A 21,837-nucleotide genomic window follows, 5' to 3' on the forward strand; every position below is an offset into this window, starting at 1 on the left:
CCCCTGGGTCTCCTACCATATTTCTGTGTCAGCGGTGGGGTCCTCCTGGGTCTCCTACCATATTCTGTGTCGGCAGTGGGGTCCTCCTGGGTCTACTACCATATTTCTGTGTCAGCAGTGGGGTCCTCCTAGGTCTCCCACCATATTTCTGTGTCAGCGGTGGGGGCCTCCTGGGTCTCCTACCATATTTCTGTGTCAGCAGTGGGGTCCTCCTGGGTCTCTCACCATATTTCTGTGTCAGCAGTGGGGTCCTTCTGGGTCTCCTACCACAGGGTCCCTTTTCATTCAGATGGCGATGTATAATGCGAGCTGACACCATTGTACCCGGTGCCTGAAGGTCAACTTGAATTTGTCTGGAAGTTGATAAAGCTTCTTTAGCCACCATTCCAACAATCCTTTGATGCAATCTTTCATCAATTTTTCTGTTTCTTCCACGTCCAGGGAGATCAGCTACAGTGCAATGGGCTGTAAACTTCTTGACAATGTTGCGCACAGTGGACACAGGAACATTAAGATCTCTGGAGATGGACTTGTAACCTTGAGATTGTCCGTGCTTTTCCACAATTTTTGTTCTCAAATCCTTAGACAATTCTTTGCTGCTCTTTCTCTTCTCCGTGCTCCATGTGGCACAGCAGAAAGATGGAGGCCATTTCTCACCATTGTACCTGGTTGTCGGTGTCATTTCTATATTGTCAGCACCTGGTCATTGATACCGGGGAGCTGAGGCGGACTGACCATTTGGGCTCTCGGGCACTGCCTGAGGGCCCAAGGTCAGTAGGGGGCCCCATGAGATGCCCCTGGTACCTTTTATAGGCTTTTTTGGGTGTGGTTTGAGTGTGGGCAAGGACATAGGGGCCCCATGATCCCCTATTGCCCATGGGCCCCATGAGTTGTCAGTCCGCCCCTGCCGGGGAGTTTAATTACAAATTACAGGAGCATCACAGACTTGGAGTGCAATTATTTCTTACAATTTTGAGAAGGTGCCAATAATTTTGTCTAGTTCATTTTTGGGGTTTTCTGTAGAATGTGTCAGATTTGGACTTTTGTTTCTCCGATTTTTTGTGTCATACCGATACAGCTACAGCCATGGCAACCCATGCAGTTGCCACGGGGCCCGAGGGTGGGAAGGGGGCCCCATTTGGGAGGTTGTCTGATGTCTCCATTCCAGAAAAGCTGGATTTCACATTTTCACCTGTGTTACTGTTGGAATGTTGAGAAATCTCTCTACAGAAGACAACAGGAAAATTCCAACCCTTCAACTGAAATCAACGTTGGTTGGACTTGCAGGTTCAATCCTTCGGGATGATATTAGTAAACGTCGAAGGATCTTCAGAATTTTTTTTTTTAATGGATGCCTGTGGAAAAATGTCAAACAAAAAAATCACTCGCCCATCTGCTGTATCTCAAGCAAGAATTTTTGTTTCTCAAACTCAAAATTCAAGCAAGAACAGGGCGTGGAAATGGTTAATCCGAGCCATCTAGTTGGCCAGGGGTGCTAAGTCATATGCGGTTCCATGGAAGACTTTTATGATTTCACTTCTCCTTTGCGGGAATGTTGCACAATCTAGCTGAGATGAGCCGCCTTAGATGTATTCTATGATAACAGCAGTGGTGGAGAAATTTCGCAGAAAAAAAAAACAAAAAAACAAAAACACCTGCCCACTTCCTCCCTGAGATTGCTGTAGAAGAGACGCGCCGCGTGACGTTCCAGAGGCCAACCGAGCCATGCAAGGATGAGGTAGCAATGGTGCACGGCGCTCTGCCTCCACCGAGGATCAGCATCATCCTGCGGCTACTACTCCTGGCAGGTAAGGCCAACCGCGCACGGGGGGGGGGGGGGGGCAAATGGGCCGAGGTCTGGACGCACTGCGCTTTTTGCTGGCTTTGGGTTAGACTGGTTGCTGAAAAACCTTTGAGGGTTCATAGACAGTGTTCTTCACACCTACCTCCAACGTTCTGAGATATGAAAGGAGGGATGCCCGTTGATATAAGGTATACAAATAAAGGACGTGCAGGAAAGTCACAGGGACCTTATTAAAAAAAAAAAAAAAATACACAAAATATGATGAAAGAGAAAGATAATCAGCCGGGTCTGGTATGCATATTACATTGAAGTAGTCGTAAGATCCGTGGGTGTAACTTGCTAAAATGTGTCAATTAGGACAATGAACCACTTGCCAAATATCACTACATACTGTATACTCCCCCATGGAAGAAAAATATATTTGACATATATTTTAAAAATATTCTTCCCAAATATAATGCCATATATTTGAAATGCTACAATTTTGGCCGTATTCAATATATTTAGAAAAAAAATAAAAAATATATATATATATATATACACAGTTGTGTTCAAAATAATAGCAGTGTGTTGAAAAAAGTGAATAAAGCTGAAAATCCTTCTAATAGCTTTTATTTCCATCCACACAAATGCATTGGGAACACGACACATTCTATTCCAAATCACAACATGAAGAAAAATAGATCAAATTTGTGTCGTTCCTCTAAAAAAATTGAAGAAAAGTGAATATTAGACGGTTCAAAAAAATCGCAGTGTTTGTATTCTTCTTTACAAACTCAAACATTTACTATATAAACTGAGAAATGTTTGAAGATTTTGCTTTCCTTTGAATGACTTCATGAATATTTGGTTGTAGTCGCACTGTTTCTGAGAACTGCTGTACATCTGTGTTGCATGGAGTCACCCAACTTCTGGCCCCTGTGATCAGGTATTCCAGCCCAGGATGATTGGACCACATTCCACAGTTCTTCTCTATTTCTTGGTTTGGCCTCAGAAACGGCATTTTTGATGTCACCCCACAAGTTTTCTATTGGATTAAGATCCGGGGATTGGGCTGGCCACTCCATAACGTCAATCTTGTTGGTCTGGAACCAAGATGTTGCACGTTTACTGGTGTGTTTGGGGTCGTTGTCTTGTTGGAACACCCATTTCAAGGGCATTTCCTCTTCAGCATAAGGCAGCATGACCTCTTCAAGTATTCAAGGCTTCACATAGGCGTCTTCTAATTGTAACAGTCCTCACAGGGAACGTCACACCTTCTTTCATCTTCCTGGAGCTGATTGTTGGCTGAGTCCGCGCCATTTTGGCTATTCTTCTATCCATTCCAATGGTAGTTTTTCGCTTTCTTCCACGCCTTTCAGGTTTTGGTTGCCATTTTAAATCATTTGCGATCATTTTAGCTGAGCAGCCGATCATTTTCTGCACTTCTTTATATGTTTTCCCCTCTCCAATCAACTTTTTAGTCAAGGTACGCTGTTCTTCTGAACAATGTCTGGAACGACCCATATTCCTCAGAATTTCAGAGAGAAATGCACCGTAACCAGCATGTCCAACATTTGCTGCCTTCCTTCCTTAAATAAGGGCAATAATTGCCACCTGTTTCTCAAAGAATGAATGACCTCACTAATAGAACTCCACACGGCTATTATTTTGAACACGCCCCTTTCAATGAGTGATTCAATGACACAGAATCAGCAGCATGCATGTCATGACTGTTGGGTCTGTTGGATTTCTATTACTCTACTACACCTGCTAGGAAATTATTTGCCAAAAACTAAATTATTATCTACCAAAAACAGTGATTGATCCGGCTAGTGATGTCTGACTGCTATTATTTTGAACACAACTGTATAATATATATATATACACACTGCATGTTGAAATAAAAAATTTTTATTACAAAAAATATGAAAAATATTTTTAAAAATACATTTCAATTATAATGTATGTCTTTAAAAACACAAATCTACATTTTTGGAATGCATTTACAAATATATGTAAACATATGTGAAAATGACTGTTTTATATGTATATATATATATATATATATATATATACATATATTTGAAATGCTACAATTTTGGCCATATTCAATATATTTAAAAATATATTTCAATATCTATCTATATATCTATCTATCTATTATCTATCTATCTATTATCTATCTATCTATCTATCTATCTATCTATCTATCTATCTATCTATCTATCTGTCTGTCTGTCTGTCTGTCTGTCTGTCTGTCTGTCTGTCTGTCTGTCTGTCTGTCTGTCTGTCTGTCTGTCTACTGCATGTTGAAATGCGTTTTTATTACAAAATATATGAAAATTTAAAAAAAAATACATTTCAAATATACTGCATGGCTTTAAAAATACAAATCTACATTTTTGGAACGCATTTCCACATTTTTGTAAAAATATATGTTAAATGACTTTTTTTTAAAATTTATAATCCAGATTTTTTTTAACATATAAAAAAGTAATTTTAACATATATGTTTACATATATTTAGTTACATAGTTAGTCTGGCTGAAAAAAGACAAAAGTCCATCCAGTTCAACCATAGCAAAAAAAGAAAAAAAAAGTTATAATGTAAATGCATTCCAACAATTGTAGATTTGTATTTTTAAAGACATACAGTATATCTGAAATATATTTTTAAAAATATTTTTTATATATTTTGTAATAGAAATGCATTTCAACATGCAGTAAATATATTTATTTATTGAAAATATATTTTTAAATATATTGAATACGGCCAAAATTATAGCATTTCAAATATATGGCAATATATTTGGGATGAATATTTTTAAAATACATTTCAAATATATAGTCTGTTAAAATCCAAGATTTATTAAGATTTAACCACTAAACCTAGTGGCTATAATAAAAGCCAAAAATAACAAATAAAAAAAAAATATATATATACACATAATATTTTAATTTATTTCAGGTACTTATATAGTGCTGTCAATTTACGCAGCGCTTTACATATATATATTGTACATTCACATCAGTCCCTAACCCTCAAGGGGCGTACAATCTAAGGTCCCTAACCCTCAAGGGGCGTACAATCTAAGGTCCCATACCCTCAAGGGGCGTACAATCTAAGGTCCCTAACCCTCAAGGGGCGTACAATCTAAGGTCCCTAACCCTCAAGGGGCATACAATCTAAGGTCCCTAACCCTCAAGGGACGTACAATCTAAGGTCCCTAACCCTCAAGGGGCGTCCAATCTAAGGTCCCTAACCCTCAAGGGGCGTCCAATCTAAGGTCCCTAACCCTCAAGGAGTGTACAATCTAAGGTCCCTAACCCTCAAGGGGCGTCCAATCTAAGGTCCCTAACCCTCAAGGGGCGTCCAATCTAAGGTATGCACCAGTCCCTCTAAGCAATCCCTAAAGGACCCGTCCGCAGCATGTATTCAATCTGGGGGTCAGGCTGGGGTAATCCTCCCCGCAGGGCTGCTGATAGAAACCAAGGGGCCCTGTACAACCAAACATAACAGAGCCCCAAAATAAACACAGTTTACTAGGTTTCAGTTCTGAATGAACACAGTGAGTGATCGGTACCAATCACCATTGTGTTCATTTGGGAAAGGAAAGGGGCTGGTAAATGTGACATATTAACTGACCCTTCCCCCACTCTCCATGCGATGGATCCTATTGTGTGCTTGCAGCCGCTGGTTGTAAGGAGAGAAGGGGAGCCGGCAGCACTGCGGGGGTGGGGGGCACACATTGGGGCTTGGGCAGTATAGGGGAATGTATGGTGCACCAGGAGGGTGTTGTAGAGAGAGCCATACAGGGGATCAGTTCCAGTAATTGTCCCCCCACCCCTGCTGTGCCGATCACCCTCCCTGCCCACATCTGATTCACCCTGCTGCCTGGGCCCCCCGCTGGTCTGGGCCCCGTACAGGAGGACCAGTGGTACCCCCTTATCCATGGCCCTGCCTCCTCAGACCTAAAATAATTACTCTAATGCAGGCCATAGACGGGGAGAAAACCGGCCGTTTTTTTTTTAGAAAAACAAAAAATCGGTCGTTCAATCAGCCAACGTTACCACCATTGGTACAAAAAAGTCGGCTGATTTTCGTCCCGTCTACGGCCGGCAATTAATATAAATAGAGCTCCGCTATATTTGACATTTAAAAGAAGAAGAAATAGAACATGAATAATAATAATATTAAGAAGAAGAAAAAGTTGCAACATTGTATCTATTTGTATCCATTTCAGATACAGATGTTTCTTTTCTGATACAAATAGATACAATGTTGCAACCGCAATACTTTTAAATGTCAAATATCATACGGAGCTCTCTGCAGGGACACCACTAATAGATTTGACATTTCTAAGTATCGCGGTTGCAAACATTGTATCTATTTGTATGGATACAAATAGATACAGATGTTCTTTTTCTTTGGTCATGGCTCATGCGCATTTTTTTAATCGGGAAAAAGATCGTCCGATTTGCCCATCATTGCCGTGAAAATCGGCCATTTTTTTCCCCAACATGAAACGATTAACCACTTGAGCTCCAGAGGATTTACCCCCCTTAATGACCACGCCTCTTTTTGCTACTTGGCGCTGCACTAATTCAAATGATAATTGCGCGGTCATGCAATGCTGCACCCAAACGAAATTTACGTCCTTTTTTTCACACAAATAGAGCTTTCTTTCGGTGGTATTTGATCATCTGTGCGTTTCTTATTTTTCACGCTATAAACAAAAAAAGGCCAAAAATGTTGAAGAAAAACAATATTTTTATTTTCAGCTATAAAAAATATATAGTAAACTCAAAGTTGGTTATAAATTTAGGACAAAATGTATTCTGCTCCATGTTTTTGGTAAAAAAAATCCCAATAAGTGTATATTGATTGCTTTGTGTGACAGTTATAGCGTCTACAAACTATGGTATAGATACTGCAATTTACACCATTTTTCTGCTATACAGCGCTGCGCTAGTTTAACGGACAATTGCGCGGTCATGCAATACGGTACATAAATGAAATTTACATCCTTTTTTTCCCACAAATTGAGCTTTCTTTCGGTGATATTTGATCGCCTGTGCGGTTTTTATTTTTTGCGCTATAAAAAAAAAGTCTGACAATTTTGAGGAAAAAAAAACAATATTTTGGACTTTTTGCTATAAAACATGTCCAGTAAAAAAAAAATGCAAAAATCTAATTTAGTCATAAATATCTGCCAAAATGTATTCTGCGACATGTCTTTGCTAAAAAAAAATCCCAATACGTGTAAATTAATTGGTTTACGTGAAAGTTATAGCGTTTACAAATGGCGGGAAAGATACTGGGATTTTTAGGGGTTTTTTTATACTAATAATGGCGGCGATCAGCGAATTATGGCGGCGATCAGGGACATATGGCAGCGACCAGCGACTTATGGCGGGACTGCGGCGGACATTTTGACATTGGGGGGTACTGACTTGGGGTCACTGACATCCCCAAAAACACTAATACAGTGATCAGTGCAAAAAAAAAACCACTGACACTGTACTAATGGCACTGGGGAGGAAGGGGTTAACTTTATTTTACAGGGAAGGGTTATAGGAGTGAGGGGAGTGTTTTATTAGGGGGCGGGGCGGGGTGTGTACTGGGCGGGACAAGGCTGATCGAGAAAGAAAAACTGTTCTTTCTCGATCAGCTCATCTTCGAGCTGTCAGGGAAGTGACAGACAGCACAGCTACTGCAGCTGTGCTCTCTGTCACTGTTTGCCGCCGATCGCCGGGACATAGCCGCTAAGGAGCGGCTGTGACCCGGCGACTGACATCTGCGGCAGAGAACCGCGGGACAAATAGGGCGGCGGCGCGCCTAGCGCGCGCCCCCTATTTCTTTACAAAACACACGTCTTAAAACGTGGTTTTGCCTGTGAGTGCCGCCCTGCCGCCGTATATGTACAGTGGCTGGGCAGCATGCGCTTAAAAAAATGTGTCAAAATCAAGAAAAGCGGCCGACCAATTCAGCCACTAACGATCCGAAAATCGGCCGATTATTTTTTTGGACAAATTTTCGGCCGGTTTTCTCCCCGTCTATGGCCTGCATATGGGTAGACTTAGACACGCGTCCAAATCCCCCTTGCCGCTGAAGCCAATCTGTGTTTGGACCGCGCTCTAGAGCCTGCTGACAGGTGGTGAGCAGGGCCGGTGCTTCCACTAGCCACTTGCCCTCCAGAAGATTTCCTCTCCTTCCTGACCAGGCCATTTTTTGTGATACGGCGCTGCGTTAATTTAACTGACAATTGCGCGGTCATGCAATGCTGCACCCAAATGAAATTTACGTCATTTTCCCCCCACGAATAGAGCTTTCTTTTGGTGGTATTTGATCGCCTGTGTGTGCGACACTTCAGAGAGGACGGACGGGTGTGAGCGGCATTGCGGATACCTGTATCTGGAGGGGACCTGAGAGGAGTAAGGGCCACCATTGTTGGGATCTCTTGCGGTTATTATCCTGTGACGAATTATTACCTGTAAGGATCGTGGTGTGATCCTATAAGCGAGCTGGCCCTTGGGCAGGGGCGGACTGACCATTTGGAAACTCGGGCACTGCCCGAGGGCCGGGGTCAGTAGGGGGCCCCATGAGATGCCTCTGGTACCTTTTTCATAGGCTTTTTTGAGTTTGGGCAAGGACACAGGGGCCCCATGATCCCCTATTGCCCGGGGGCCCCATGAGTTGTCAGTCCGCCCCTGCCCTTGGGGGTCACTGTAAGGAAGTGAGGGGGCATTTTGGCCATTTGAGGATATTTCACTATTGCTGTGATCACTTATTCACTTTATCACCTGCATGATTTTCATCTGTGGATCACGTTTATACATTCATATATTATTTCTTCAAATTGGACATTTGAATGTGGAATTATTGAGTTTTTATGAGTATTGTTTTTTCACTTTTATCTATATGGATGGTTATATGTGGTTAAGTGTGTTTGTTTAGCAATTATCACTTTTTGGTAGGTTAATTATCCCCCTGGCAGGGGATTCACTTTAGCATACACTCCAGTAGTTTGGATTTTTAGATCCCTCATTTGGGGATAGGGGGCTTGTGGATTTGTGTTCTCACTCATACAGGATTTTCACATTTCACTGTATATAATTTCACCATTGGATCCTGTAAGGATCATATCACCAGAGACCTTGTTATTTATGCACATATACAGGTGAAACTCGAAAAATGAGAATATGGTGCGAAAGTTGATTTATTTCAGAGCAGCAACTTAAAAGGTGAAACTAATATATGAGACTCATTACATGCAAAGCAAGATAGTTCAAGCCGTGATTTGTCATCATTGTGATGATTATGGCTTACAGCTCATGAAAACCCCAAATCCACAATCTCAGAAAATGAGAATATTCCATGCAATCAATAAAACACGGATTGTACATAGAACAATATCGGACCTCTGAAAAGTAGAAGCTGCATATGTACTCAGTACTTGGTTTGGGCCCCTTTTGCAGCAATTACTTCCTCAATGCGGCGTGGCATGGAAGCTATCAGCCTGTGGCACTGCTGAGGTGTTATGGAAGACCAGGATGCTTCAATAGCGGCCTTCAGCTCTTCTGCATTGTTCGGTCTCATGTCTCTCATCTTTCTCTTGGCAATGCCCCATAGATTCTCTATGGGGTTCAGGTCAGGCGAGTTTGCTGGCCAATCAAGCACAGTAATCCCACGGTCATTGAACCAGGTTTTGGTGCTTTTGGCAGTGTGGGCGGTGCCAAGTCCTGCTGGAAAATGAAGTCAGCATCCCCATAAAGCTGGCCTGCGGAAGGAAGCATGAAGTGCTCCAAAATCTCCTGGTAGACGGCTGCGTTGACCCTGGACTTAATGAAGCACAGTGGACCAACACCAGCAGATGACATGGCTCCCCAAATCAACACAGACTGTGGAAACTTCACACTGGACTTCAAGCATCTTGCATTGTGTGCCTCTCCATTCTTCCTCCATACTCGGGGCCCTTGGGCCTCTCCATTCTTCCTCCATACTCGGGGTCCTTGGGCCTCTCCATTCTTCCTCCATACTCGGGGTCCTTGGGCCTCTCCATTCTTCCTCCATACTCGGGGTCCTTGGGCCTCTCCATTCTTCCTCCATACTCGGGGTACTTGGGCCTCTCCATTCTTCCTCCATACTCGGGGTTCTTGGGCCTCTCCATTCTTCCTCCATACTCGGGGTCCTTGGGCCTCTCCATTCTTCCTCCATACTGGGGGTCCTTGGGCCTCTCCATTCTTCCTCCATACTCGGGGTCCTTGGGCCTCTCCATTCTTCCTCCATACTCAGGGTCCTTGTGCATCTCCATTCTTCCTCCATACTCGGGCTCCTTGTGCCTCTCCATTCTTCCTCCATACTCGGGGTCCTTGTGCCTCTCCATTCTTCCTCCATACTCGGGGTCCTTGGGCCTCCCCATTCTTCCTCCATACTCGGGGTCCTTGGTTTCCAAATGAGATGCAAAAGTTGCTCTCATCAGAAAAGAGGACTTTGGACCACTGAGCCACAGACCAGGTCTGTTTTTCTTTAGCCCAGGTAAGATGCTTCTGATGTTGTTTGTTGTTCAGGAGCGGCTTGACAAGAGGAATACGACATTTGAAGCCCATGTCCAGGATCCGCCTGTGTGTGGTGGCTCTTGATGCACTGACTCCAGCCTCAGTCCACTTCTTGTGAAAGTCCCCAACACTTTTGAATGGCCTTTTCCTGACAATCCTCTCCAGGCTGCGGTCATCCCTGCTGCTTGTGTACCTTTTTCTTCCACACTTTTCCCTTCCACATAACTTTCTATTAATGTGCTTTGATACAGCACTTTGGGAACATCCAACTTCTTTGCAATTACCTTTTGAGGCTTTCCCTCCTTATGGAGGGTGTCAGTGATGGTGTCAGGTCAGCAGTCTTTCCCATGATTGTGATTCCTACTGAACCAGACTGAGAGACCATTTAAAGGCTCAGGAACCCTTTGCAGGTGTTATGGCTGAATGAGCTGATTAGAGTGGGACACTTTGAGCCGAGAATATTCCACCTTTTCACAATATTCTCATTTTCTGAGATTGTGGATTTGGGGTTTTCATGAGCTGTAAGCCATAATCATCACAATGATGACAAATCACGGCTTGAACTATCTTGCTTTGCATGTAATGAGTCTCATATATTAGTTTCACCTTTTAAGTTGCTGCACTGAAATAAATGAACCTTTGCACGATATTCTAATTTTTCAAGTTTCACCTGTATATATTTTATGTATTTAAGTATGATGTGTTAGCTGTACACCATTTTATGTTATTATACTCCAGAGAACTTGTCTCCTCTGCTCTAGAGTCCAGTGGCGGCGTGCTTTACACCACGGCATCCGACGCTTTGCATTGTACTTGGTGATATAAGGCTTGGATGCAGCTGCTCGGCCATGGAAACCCATTCCATGAAGCTCTCTACACACTGTTGTTGGGCTCATCTGAAGGCCACACCAAGTTTGGAGGTCTTTAGCTATTGACTCTGCAGACAGTTGGTGACTTCTGCGCACTGTGCGCTTCAGCATACGCTGACCCCGCCCTGTCATGTGACGTGGCCTACCACTTGGTGGCTGAGTGGCTGTTGTTCCCAATTGCTTCCACTTTGTTATAATATTTGGTAGCAAGGAAATGTTAGAGTTCCATCCTAGAGCTCCCACCGGCATCTTCCTCCCGCACTGTGAAGTCATTTCCTGCTCACCGTCTGAGTCACTCCCGGCCTTCAGGCTGCCCCTTCCCTGGGACTCCCGCAGCTGCTGCAATTACTTACATCTGCATCGCCTCAAGGAGACACCTGCTTGTATTGTCATTGTTATCTCTGAAACCCGGTGCTAAATCATTCCACCAGCCCCAGAACATGCAGCTCTGCCACGCCAGTTTCCCTGCGCCACTCTGCATAAGGAAAGAACTTTTGTGCCTACCTGACCTCCCTGCACTGTGACCTTCTGACCTCCCTGCACTGTGACCTTCTGACCTCCCTGCACCGTGCCCTCATGACCTCCCTGCACTGTGACCTTCTGACCTCCCTGCACTGTGACCTTCTGACCTCCCTGCACCGTGCCCTCATGACCTCCCTGCACTGTGACCTTCTGACCTCCCTGTGCTTTCCCCTCCTGACCTCCCTGCACCGTGCCCTCATGACCTTTCTGCTCTGTGACCTTCTGACCTCCCTGCCCTGTCCCCACCTGACCTCCCTGCACTGTCCCCTCATGACCTACCTGCACTGTGACCTCCTGACTTCCTAGTACCATGCCCTCCTGACCCTTCAGTACTGTACCATCCTAACCTTCTTGCACCGTGCCCTCCTGACCTCCCTGAACCATACCCTCCTAACCCCTCCGTGCACCATGTCCTCCTTACCCCTCAGTACTGTACAGTCCTAACCTTCCTGCACTGTGCCCTCCTGACCTCCCTACACCGTGCCCTCCTGACCTCCCTGTACCATGCCCTCATGATCCCCCAGTACCGTACCCTCTTGACCTCCAAGTACCATACAGTCCTGACCACCCTGCACTCTCTCCTCCTAACCCCCCCTGCACCATGCACCTCTGACCCCTCAGTACTGTACCTTCCTAACCCCCTGCACTGTCCCCTCCCTACCTCCTAGTACTGTGCCCTCATGACCTCCCTGCACTGTGACCTCCTGACCCCCTAGTACCATGCCCTCCTGACCTTCTTGCACCATACCCTCCTAACCCCTCAGTACTGTACCGTCTTATGCCCCCTGCACCGTGCTGTCCTGAACTCCCCACACCATGCCCTCCTGACCTCCCTGAACCATACCCTCCTAACCCCTCACTGCTCTATGCCCTCCTTACCCCTCAGTACTGTACTGTACTAACCTTGCTGCACCTTGCCCTACTGACCTCCCTACACCATACCCTCCTGATCTCCCTGCACCGTGCCCTACTGACCTCCCTACACCATGCCCTACTGACCTCCCTACACCATGCCCTACTGACCTCCCTACACCATGCCCTACTGACCTCCCTGCACCGTGCCCTCCTGACCTCCCTACACCATGCCCTACTGATCTCCCTGCACCGTGCCCTCCTGATCTCCCTGTAACATACCCTCATGATCCCCCAGTACTGTACCCTCTTGACCTCCAAGTACCATACCATCCTGACCTCCCTGCACTCTCCCCTCCTAACCTCTCCTGCACCATGCCCTTCTGACCCCTCAGTACTGTACTGTCCTAACCTCCCTATACCATACCCTCCTGATCCCCCAGTACTGTACCCTCCTGACCCCCAAGTACCATACCCTCCTGATCTCCCTGCACTCTCCCCTCTTGACCCCTTGAATGCCGAGTTTCTCACGGAAGCTAAATTTTAAGGTAGGCTAAGTTTATATTTCCACAGTGACATTAGATTTATAAAATCTTTCTACGTTTCTTTATGCCGTCTTTACTTTTTATTGGTTGCTAGTCAATTTCTTTAAAAAACAAAAAGGGACACCAATCCCCGGTGATCTTTGATCTCTTCCATGTTGTCTATATTGTCCAGGTAGATCCCCACCTCTCAAAGGTTGCCGACCCCTGGCCTAGAAAATGGCCGTTACTGTTTTTTTCACATTCACCTCCCTTTTACTTCAGTGGTGTTCAGATTTGGCAGCTGAACTTTTGTTAAGTTTGCACTCTTTCCATGAATTTGAACCCCGAGGTAAGTAGGAAGGTTGTGGAATGATGGTGGTTTGCTGACTGCCAGCCGTGAACTTGATGACAAATTTGTCAGTTTCCTCTGCCGTTCTGGGGAACTCTGGATTTAGTAACAAACATTGTGTTATACGTGTTGTAAGAACCTCCGTCATATGATCCTGACAAGGACAAAAAAACCCTTTAAGGGCCCGTTTACAGCTGCTTTGATTTTAAAACACCTTAAAGGGCCCACAACTTCAACATGCATTTGTTATGGGTTTAATGAAGCTTGATGAAAGCCCTGTATGTGTTGACCTTCTATCTGTTTAAAAGCCAGTAATACCCCTGCTCAGCCGATCCCCAGCTCAGTAATACCCCTGCTCAGCAGATCCCCAGCTCAGTAATACCCCTGCTCAGCCGATCCCCAGCTCAGTAATACCCCTGCTCAGCCGATCCCCAGCTCAGTAATACCCCTGCTCAGCCGATCCCCAGCTCAGTAATACCCCTGCTCAGCCGATCCCCAGCTCAGTAATACCCCTGCTCAGCCGATCCCCAGCTCAGTAATACCCCTGCTCAGCCGATCCCCAACTCAGTAATACCCCTGCTCAGCAGATCCCCAGCTCAGTAATACCCCTGCTCAGCCGATCCCCAACTCAGTAATACCCCTGCTCAGCAGATCCCCAGCTCAGTAATACCCCTGCTCAGCCGATCCCCAGCTCAGTAATACCCCTGCTCAGCCGATCCCCAGCTCAGTAATACCCCTGCTCAGCAGATCCCCAGCTCAGTAATACCCCTGCTCAGCCGATCCCCAGCTCAGTAATACCCCTGCTCAGCCGATCCCCAGCTCAGTAATACCCCTGCTCAGCAGATCCCCAGCTCAGTAATACCCCTGCTCAGCAGATCCCCAGCTCAGTAATACCCCTGCTCAGCCGATCCCCAGCTCAGTAATACCCCTGCTCAGCAGATCCCCAACTCAGTAATACCCCTGCTCAGCAGATCCCCAGCTCAGTAATACCCCTGCTCAGCAGATCCCCAGCTCAGTAATACCCCTGCTCAGCAGATCCCCAGCTCAGTAATACCCCTGCTCAGCAGATCCCCAGCTCAGTAATACCCCTGCTCAGCCGATCCCCAGCTCAGTAATACCCCTGCTCAGCCGATCCCCAGCTCAGTAATACCCCTGCTCAGCCGATCCCCAGCTCAGTAATACCCCTGCTCAGCAGATCCCCAGCTCAGTAATACCCCTGCTCAGCCGATCCCCAGCTCAGTAATACCCCTGCTCAGCAGATCCCCAGCTCAGTAATACCCCTGCTCAGCCGATCCCCAGCTCAGTAATACCCCTGCTCAGCCGATCCCCAGCTCAGTAATACCCCTGCTCAGCAGATCCCCAGCTCAGTAATACCCCTGCTCAGCAGATCCCCAGCTCAGTAATACCCCTGCTCAGCAGATCCCCAGCTCAGTAATACCCCTGCTCAGCAGATCCCCAGCTCAGTAATACCCCTGCTATTGGCTAGGACCACATAAATATTTAGGCCAAGGTTCTGCCTATTCCAACCCACTGCATTCCAGAATCCACTAGAAGGTAGAGAGAACCAGGGACGGACTGACCATTTGGGCACCCGGGCACTGCCCGAGGGCCCGGGGTCAGTAGGGGGCCCCATGAGATGCCCCTGGTACCTTTCATAGGCTTTTTTGGGTGTGGTTTGAGTGTGGGCAAGGACACAGGGGCCCCATGATTTCCTGTTTCCCGGTGGCACCATGAGTTGTCAGTCCGTCCCTGCCCAGAACAGCCAAAAATAATCACGCACCGCTCCAATGATTACAGAGGAGCTAAAGAACTAGGTTTGCCTGAACCCCTCTAGCAGCCTATTCTAGGAGCAGGGGCGGACTGACAACTCATGGGGCCCCCGGGCAACAGAGGATCATGGGGCCCCTGTGTCCTTGCCCAAACTAAAAAAAGCCTATGAAAAAGGTACCAGGGGCATCTCATGGGGCCCCCTACTGACCCCGGGCCCTCGGGCAGTGCCCGAGTTTCCAAATGGTCAGTCCGCCCCTGTCTAGGAGGGCGCTACATATAGAGTACACAACAACCGGAAGTAACTACTCATGACGTCTTTCTGGTTCGCTTGTTGGTTTCCCAGTGCATCCTGGGATATCTCATACCTCTGAACAAAAGGCCCTCAATTGCTGCAGGTGCTGTTAGCAAGCGTTGTCATAGACCTCTTAGGAGGCTTCAGAGATGCTTTGAAGCACCAAGAAAGCGAGATGAGGTATAATTTTTTGAAGCGAAGCATAGCAAACGCAACATGTGACCAGGACTGTAAGGTAACCCTTTTATTTAGTGACGGGGCTTTGACTGGCATTCAGGGCTCTTTAAAAAAAAAGCGTGTCCAATGTCACATTTGGAAGCAAGTGTGAACAAGCCCTACACACATTGATGCGTTTTTGATGCTTTTTTGAAGCTTTAATATAGCGGTCTCCAAACTGCAGCCCAGGGGCCGGATGTGGCCCTTTGCTTGCCTTTATCTGGTACTATTCCACCTACTGACTTCAATGATGGAGCACCATTTCCCCACTGACACCTTCAATGGGACACTATTCTTCTCATTGATATCAACAATGGGGCACTATTTCTCCCATTTAAACCAATGATGGGGCACTGATGCCGGTTCATTCTCTTCCCCCCGTCTTGCCATAGTCTGGCCCCCTAAAGCCTGAAGCACAGTAAACTGGCCCTTCGCTTGGAAAGTTTGGAGACCCCTGCTCAGGGGCGGACTGACCATTTGGAAACTCGGGCACTGCCTGAGGGCCCGGGGTCAGTAGGGGGCCCCATGAGATGCCCCTGGTACCTTTTTCATAGGCTTTTTTGAGTTTGGGCAAGGACACAGGGGCCCCATGATCCCCTATTGCCCGGGGGCCCCATGAGTTGTCAGTCCGCCCCTGACCCTGCTTTAACCTCCCTGGTGGTAATCCTGAGTGTAGCTCGGGGTTAATTTTCAGTACCTAAAGCGGTAACCCCGAGCTACACTCAGGACTACACTGTGGTCTAACCTACCTTGTCGCTGCGATCCCCCAATGTCCTCCCTCTGTGTCCCCTGCCTGCACTTTTATTTATAATCATAATGGGCACAGCGGGTGTACAGACCCGGGAACTCAGCACAGGGATGGTGGGAACCCCTCATAATGGGCACAGCGGGCGTACAGACCCGGGAACTCAGCACAGGGATGGTGGGAACCCCTCATAATGGGCACAGCGGGCGTACAGACCCGGGAACTCAGCACAGGGATGGTGGGAACCCCTCATAATGGGCACAGCGGGCGTACAGACCCGGGAACTCAGAACAGGGATGGTGGGAACCCCTCATAATGGGCACAGCGGGCGTACAGACCCGGGAACTCAGCACAGGGATGGCGGGAACCCCTCATAATGGGCACAGCGGGCGTACAGACCCGGGAACTCAGCACAGGGATGGCGGGAACCCCTCATAATGGGCACAGCGGGCGTACAGACCCGGGAACTCAGCACAGGGATGGCGGGAACCCCTCATAATGGGCACAGCGGGCGTACAGACCCGGGAACTCAGCACAGGGATGGCGGGAACCCCTCATAATGGGCACAGCGGGCGTACAGACCCGGGAACTCAGCACAGGGATGGCGGGTCATCCTGGCAATGGCTTCCGTTCTTCATCAAGGCGTCTCTCGGTCATCTCAGCCTCATGTCCTCCAGCAACACCCTGAAGGAGAGCCGAACTCAACAGGGGGACGACCTTTCCTGACATTTATTTTGGCACTTTGACCCATTGGTGGGAACATTGTTCCATATTAGTAGATGGTCAGTCGGTCGGGTTGCAGGATGATGGTGGTTTACCAGACACTAGTGAACTTGTACGATGCATTAGGCTGGCCATACATGGGTCAAAATTCGACCGATTTTTCATCCAAAAATTGAACCTAAGAATAATCAGCCGATTTTCGCTCTGTTAGTGGGGTCAATGGCACCGGCCGATTTTCGTGGTTCCTCCCCTTTTCGGTGATCGGATGTGTTGGAAAATTCCTGAAAAACGACCGACTCAATGATGGTCAAATCGCACGATCGTTTTTCCGAAAAGAATACGCGCACGAGACGTGATCTGCAAGGAACACAAGTTTAGCCTGTTATATGGGGAGAACTTTATGGCTCGGTCGGCCAATTTTCAAAATCATTGATGGCGCCGTCGGATTACCGAGCGAATGACATTTACAATTTTCGGATGAAAAATCATTCAGAATTCGAAACATGTATGGCCTGCATTAGTCAGGTTCCTCCATCGTTCTGAAGAACTCTGTTTTTTTTTTTTTTCACAAACAGTTCCAGTATATGGATGTTGTAAGTTCTGCCGTGTGATTATCACAAGATATTGTGGGAGAAATTCCCCCGTGTTTTACCGTGTAACTGCAGACGGAACTTTCTGTTTCCTTTTTTGATGGAATGTGAAAAGCTTGATGGTCCAGTTGGGTGCTTACTGCTGTATCTGTCCCTACCGCCCACATGGAAGACAAATATATTTGAAATGCTACAATTTTGGCTGTATTCACTATATTTCAAAATATATTTATATATATATATATATACAGTTGCAAGAAAAAGTATGTGAACCCCTTGGGATTACGTGGAGTTTTGCATGAATTGGGCATAAAATGTGCTCTGAATGTCATCTAAGTCACAACAATAGAAGAACACAGTCTGCTGAACATAATACTACACAAACATTAGATGTTGCCATGGTTTAATTGCACATAACATGTAAACATTCACAGTGCAGGGAGGAAAAAGTATGTGAGGCCCTAGCTTAATGACTTCTCCCAGAGCTAATTGGAGCCAGGAGTGAGCCAACCTTGACTGCAATCAGTGTGATGATATTGGATGTGTTGCTGACAGCTGTCCTGCCCTTAAAAAACACACACCTGTTTTGGGTTTACTGGTTTCAAGAAGAACTGTCTGATGTGAACCATGCCTCGCAGAAAAGAGCTCTCAGAAGACCTACGATCAAGAATTGTTGACTTGCATGAAGCTGGAAAGGGTTACAAAAGTATCTCCAAAAGCCTTGATGTTCATGTGTCCACGGTAAGACAGACTGTCTACAAATGGAGAAAGTTTAGCACTGTTGCTACTCTCCCTAGGCGTGGTCGTCCTGTAAAAATGACTGCAAGAGCACAGCGCAGAATGCTGCATGAGGTAAAGAAGAATCCCAGAGTGTCAGCTAAAGACCTACAGAAATCTCTGGCACATGCTAACATTTTTGTTGACACATCTACAATAAGGAAAACATTAAACAAGAATGGAGTACATGGGAGGACACCACGGAGGAAGCCATTGCTGTCCAAAAAGAATATTGCAGCACGTCTGAAGTATGCAAAAGAGCACCTGGATGTTCCACAGCACTACTGGCAAAATATACTGTGGGCAGATGAAACCAAGATTGAGTTGTTTGGGAAGAACACACAACACTATGTGTGGAGAAAAAAAGGCACAGCACACCAACATCAAAACCTCATCCCCACTGTAAAGCATGGCGGAGGGAGCATCATGGTTTGGGGCTGCTTTGCTGCCTCAGGGCCTGGACGGATTGTTGTCATTGATGGGAAATGAATTCCAGAGTTTATCAAGACATTTTGCAGGAAAACGTACGACCATCTGTCTGCCAACTGAAGCTCCGCAGAGGATGGGTGATGCAACAGGACAATGACCCAAAGCATACAAGTAATTCAACAAAACAATGGCTGCAACAGCACAGAATACGCCTTCTGGAGTGGCCCAGTCAGAGTCCTGACCTCAACCCGATTGAAATGCTGTGGCATGACCTTAAGAGAGCGATTCACACCAGACATCCCAAGAATATTGCTACACTGAAACAGTTTTGTGAAGAGGAGTGGTCCAAAATGACTCCAGATCGTTGTGCAGGTCTGATCTGCAACTACAGGAAACGTTTGGTTGAGGTTATTGCTGCCAAAGGAGGGTCAACCAGTTATTAAGTCCAAAGGTTCACATATGTTTTCCTCCCTGCACTGTGAATGTTTACATGTTATGTGCAATTAAACCATGGCAACATCTAATGTTTGTGTAGTATTATGTTCAGCAGACTGTGTTCTTCTATTGTTGTGACTTAGATGACATTCAGAGCACATTTTATGCCCAATTCATGCAAAACTCCACGTAATCCCAAGGGGTTCACATACTTTTTCTTGCAACTGTATATATATATATATATATATAAATAATTTTTTTTTTTTTTATTTAACATATAAAAAAGTCATTTTAAGATATATTTTTACATATAATTGTAAATACATTCTAAAAATGTAGATTAAATGTATTTTTAAAGACTTACAGTATACTTGAAAATGTATTTTTAAAAATATGTTTCATATATTTTGTTATATAAATAAATAAATATATATATATATATATATATTTTTTTAATATATATATTACAAAATGTATGACAGGTATTTTTAAAAATAAGTTGCAAATATACTGTATGTCTTTAAAAATACAAATCTACCTTTTTGGAATGCATTTACAATGGCCGTATTCAGTATACTTCAAAATATATTTATATATATATATATATATATATATATATATATATATATTTTATTTAACATATAAAAAAGTAATTTTAACATATATTTTTACATATATTTGTAAATACATTCTAAAAATGTAGATTAAATGTATTTTTAAAGACTTATAGTATACTTGAAAATTTATTTTTAAAAATATTTTCATATTTTGTTATATAAATAATAAAAAAAAATATATATATATTTTTTAAATACCGTATATACTCGAGTATAAGCCGAGTTTTTCAGCACATTTTTTGTGCTGAAAAACGGCCCCCTCGGCTTATACTCGAGTCAATGTCTATAGATGGCTCCCCCCCCTTCCAACAGAAGGGAAACTACGGTAAGTACAGGGGTGGGCAGGGGGCTGCTGTCTCTTACCTGGCTCCGGTCCCACGACGATCCGGTCCAGGAAGCGCGGCTGCTCCTTCATTCGGTTCGTCCACTATATGTTCGCGCGGCTGCTCGGCTCCGCATTCTCACCGGTGATTGGCCGCCAGAACTGTAGCTCAGGAAAGGCACACAGGATGCCAATCACCGGCGAGGAGGCGGAGCTGAGCGGCCCCGCGAAAATCGAGTGAAGGAGATGCAGGTAAGTGTGCCGTGCTTAGGTGCTGCTGCAACCACATATGCTGGCTGCAGCAGCACCATACTGGAACAGGGGCCAGCAAGTGTCAGTGGGAGGAATAGTGCCCCATCATTGGTGTCACTGATACCAATGATGGGGCATTATTCCTCCCACTGACACCAACGATGGGGCACTTTTCCTACCCCCCACTGACACCAACGATTGGGCACTATTCCACCCCCCACTGACACCAATGATGGGGCACTATTCCACCCCCCACTGACACCAATCATGGAGCACTATTCCACCCCCCACTGACACCAATCATGGGATACTATTCCTCCCCCCCACTGACACCAACGATGGGGCACTATTCCTCCACCCCCCCACTGACACCAATGTTGGGACACTATTCCTCCCACTGACACCAATGATGGGACACTATTCCTCCCACTGACACCAAAGATGGGGCACTATTCCACTGACACCAATAATGGGGTGCTATTCCCCCCACTGAAACTAATGATGGGGCACTATTCCTGCCACTGATACCAATGATGGGGTACTATTCCTCCCACTGACACCAATGATGGGGCACTATTCCTCCCACTGACACCAATGATGGGGCACTATTCCTCCACTGACACCAATGATGGGACACTATTCCTCCCACTGATACCAATGATGGGGCGCTATTCCTGCCACTGACACCAATGATGGGGCACTATTCCTCCCACTGACACCAATGATGGGGCGCTATTCCTTACACTGACACCAATGATGGGACGCTATTCCTGCCACTGATACCAATGATGGGGCACTATTCCTCCCACTGACACCAATGATGGGGCGCTATTCCTCCCACTGACACCAATGATGGGGCACTATTCCTCCCACTGACACCAATGATGGGGCACTATTCCTCCCACTGATACCAATGATGGGGCACTATTCCTCCCACTGATACCAATGATGGGGCACTATTCCTGCCACTGACACCAATGATGGGGCACTATTCCTCCCACTGATACCAATGATGGGGCACTATTCCTCCCACTGATACCAATGATGGGGCGCTATTCCTGCCACTGATACCAATGATGGGGCACTATTCCTCCCACTGACACCAATGATGGGGCGCTATTCCTCCCACTGACACCAATGATGGGGCACTATTCCTCCCACTGACACCAATGATGGGGCACTATTCCTCCCACTGACACCAATGATGGG

At 45.9% G+C, this 21,837-nt stretch overlaps 1 protein-coding gene across 2 annotated transcripts in view; it reads left to right on the forward strand.

Annotated features, from left to right (window-relative positions):
- Positions 1 to 1,387: 1,387 nt before the first annotated feature.
- Positions 1,388 to 21,837, forward strand: part of LOC149444270 (uncharacterized) — a 58,822-nt gene continuing 38,372 nt past the window's right edge. Inside the window, exon 1 of one of the 2 annotated variants that reach the window (XM_089654719.1) lies at positions 1,388 to 1,808. In XM_089654719.1, coding sequence (XP_089510845.1) covers positions 1,745 to 1,808 — 64 coding nt within the window. In that variant the 5' untranslated portion in view covers positions 1,388 to 1,744. The remainder of the gene's footprint in view (positions 1,809 to 21,837) is intronic. The other variant, XM_089654720.1, reaches the window with a different exon arrangement.

This window comes from Staurois parvus, unplaced genomic scaffold (assembly GCF_062004578.1).
Source record: "Staurois parvus isolate SC_StPar_1 unplaced genomic scaffold, SC_StPar_1.0 ptg000794l, whole genome shotgun sequence".
Classification (NCBI taxonomy): Eukaryota; Metazoa; Chordata; class Amphibia; order Anura; family Ranidae; genus Staurois; species Staurois parvus.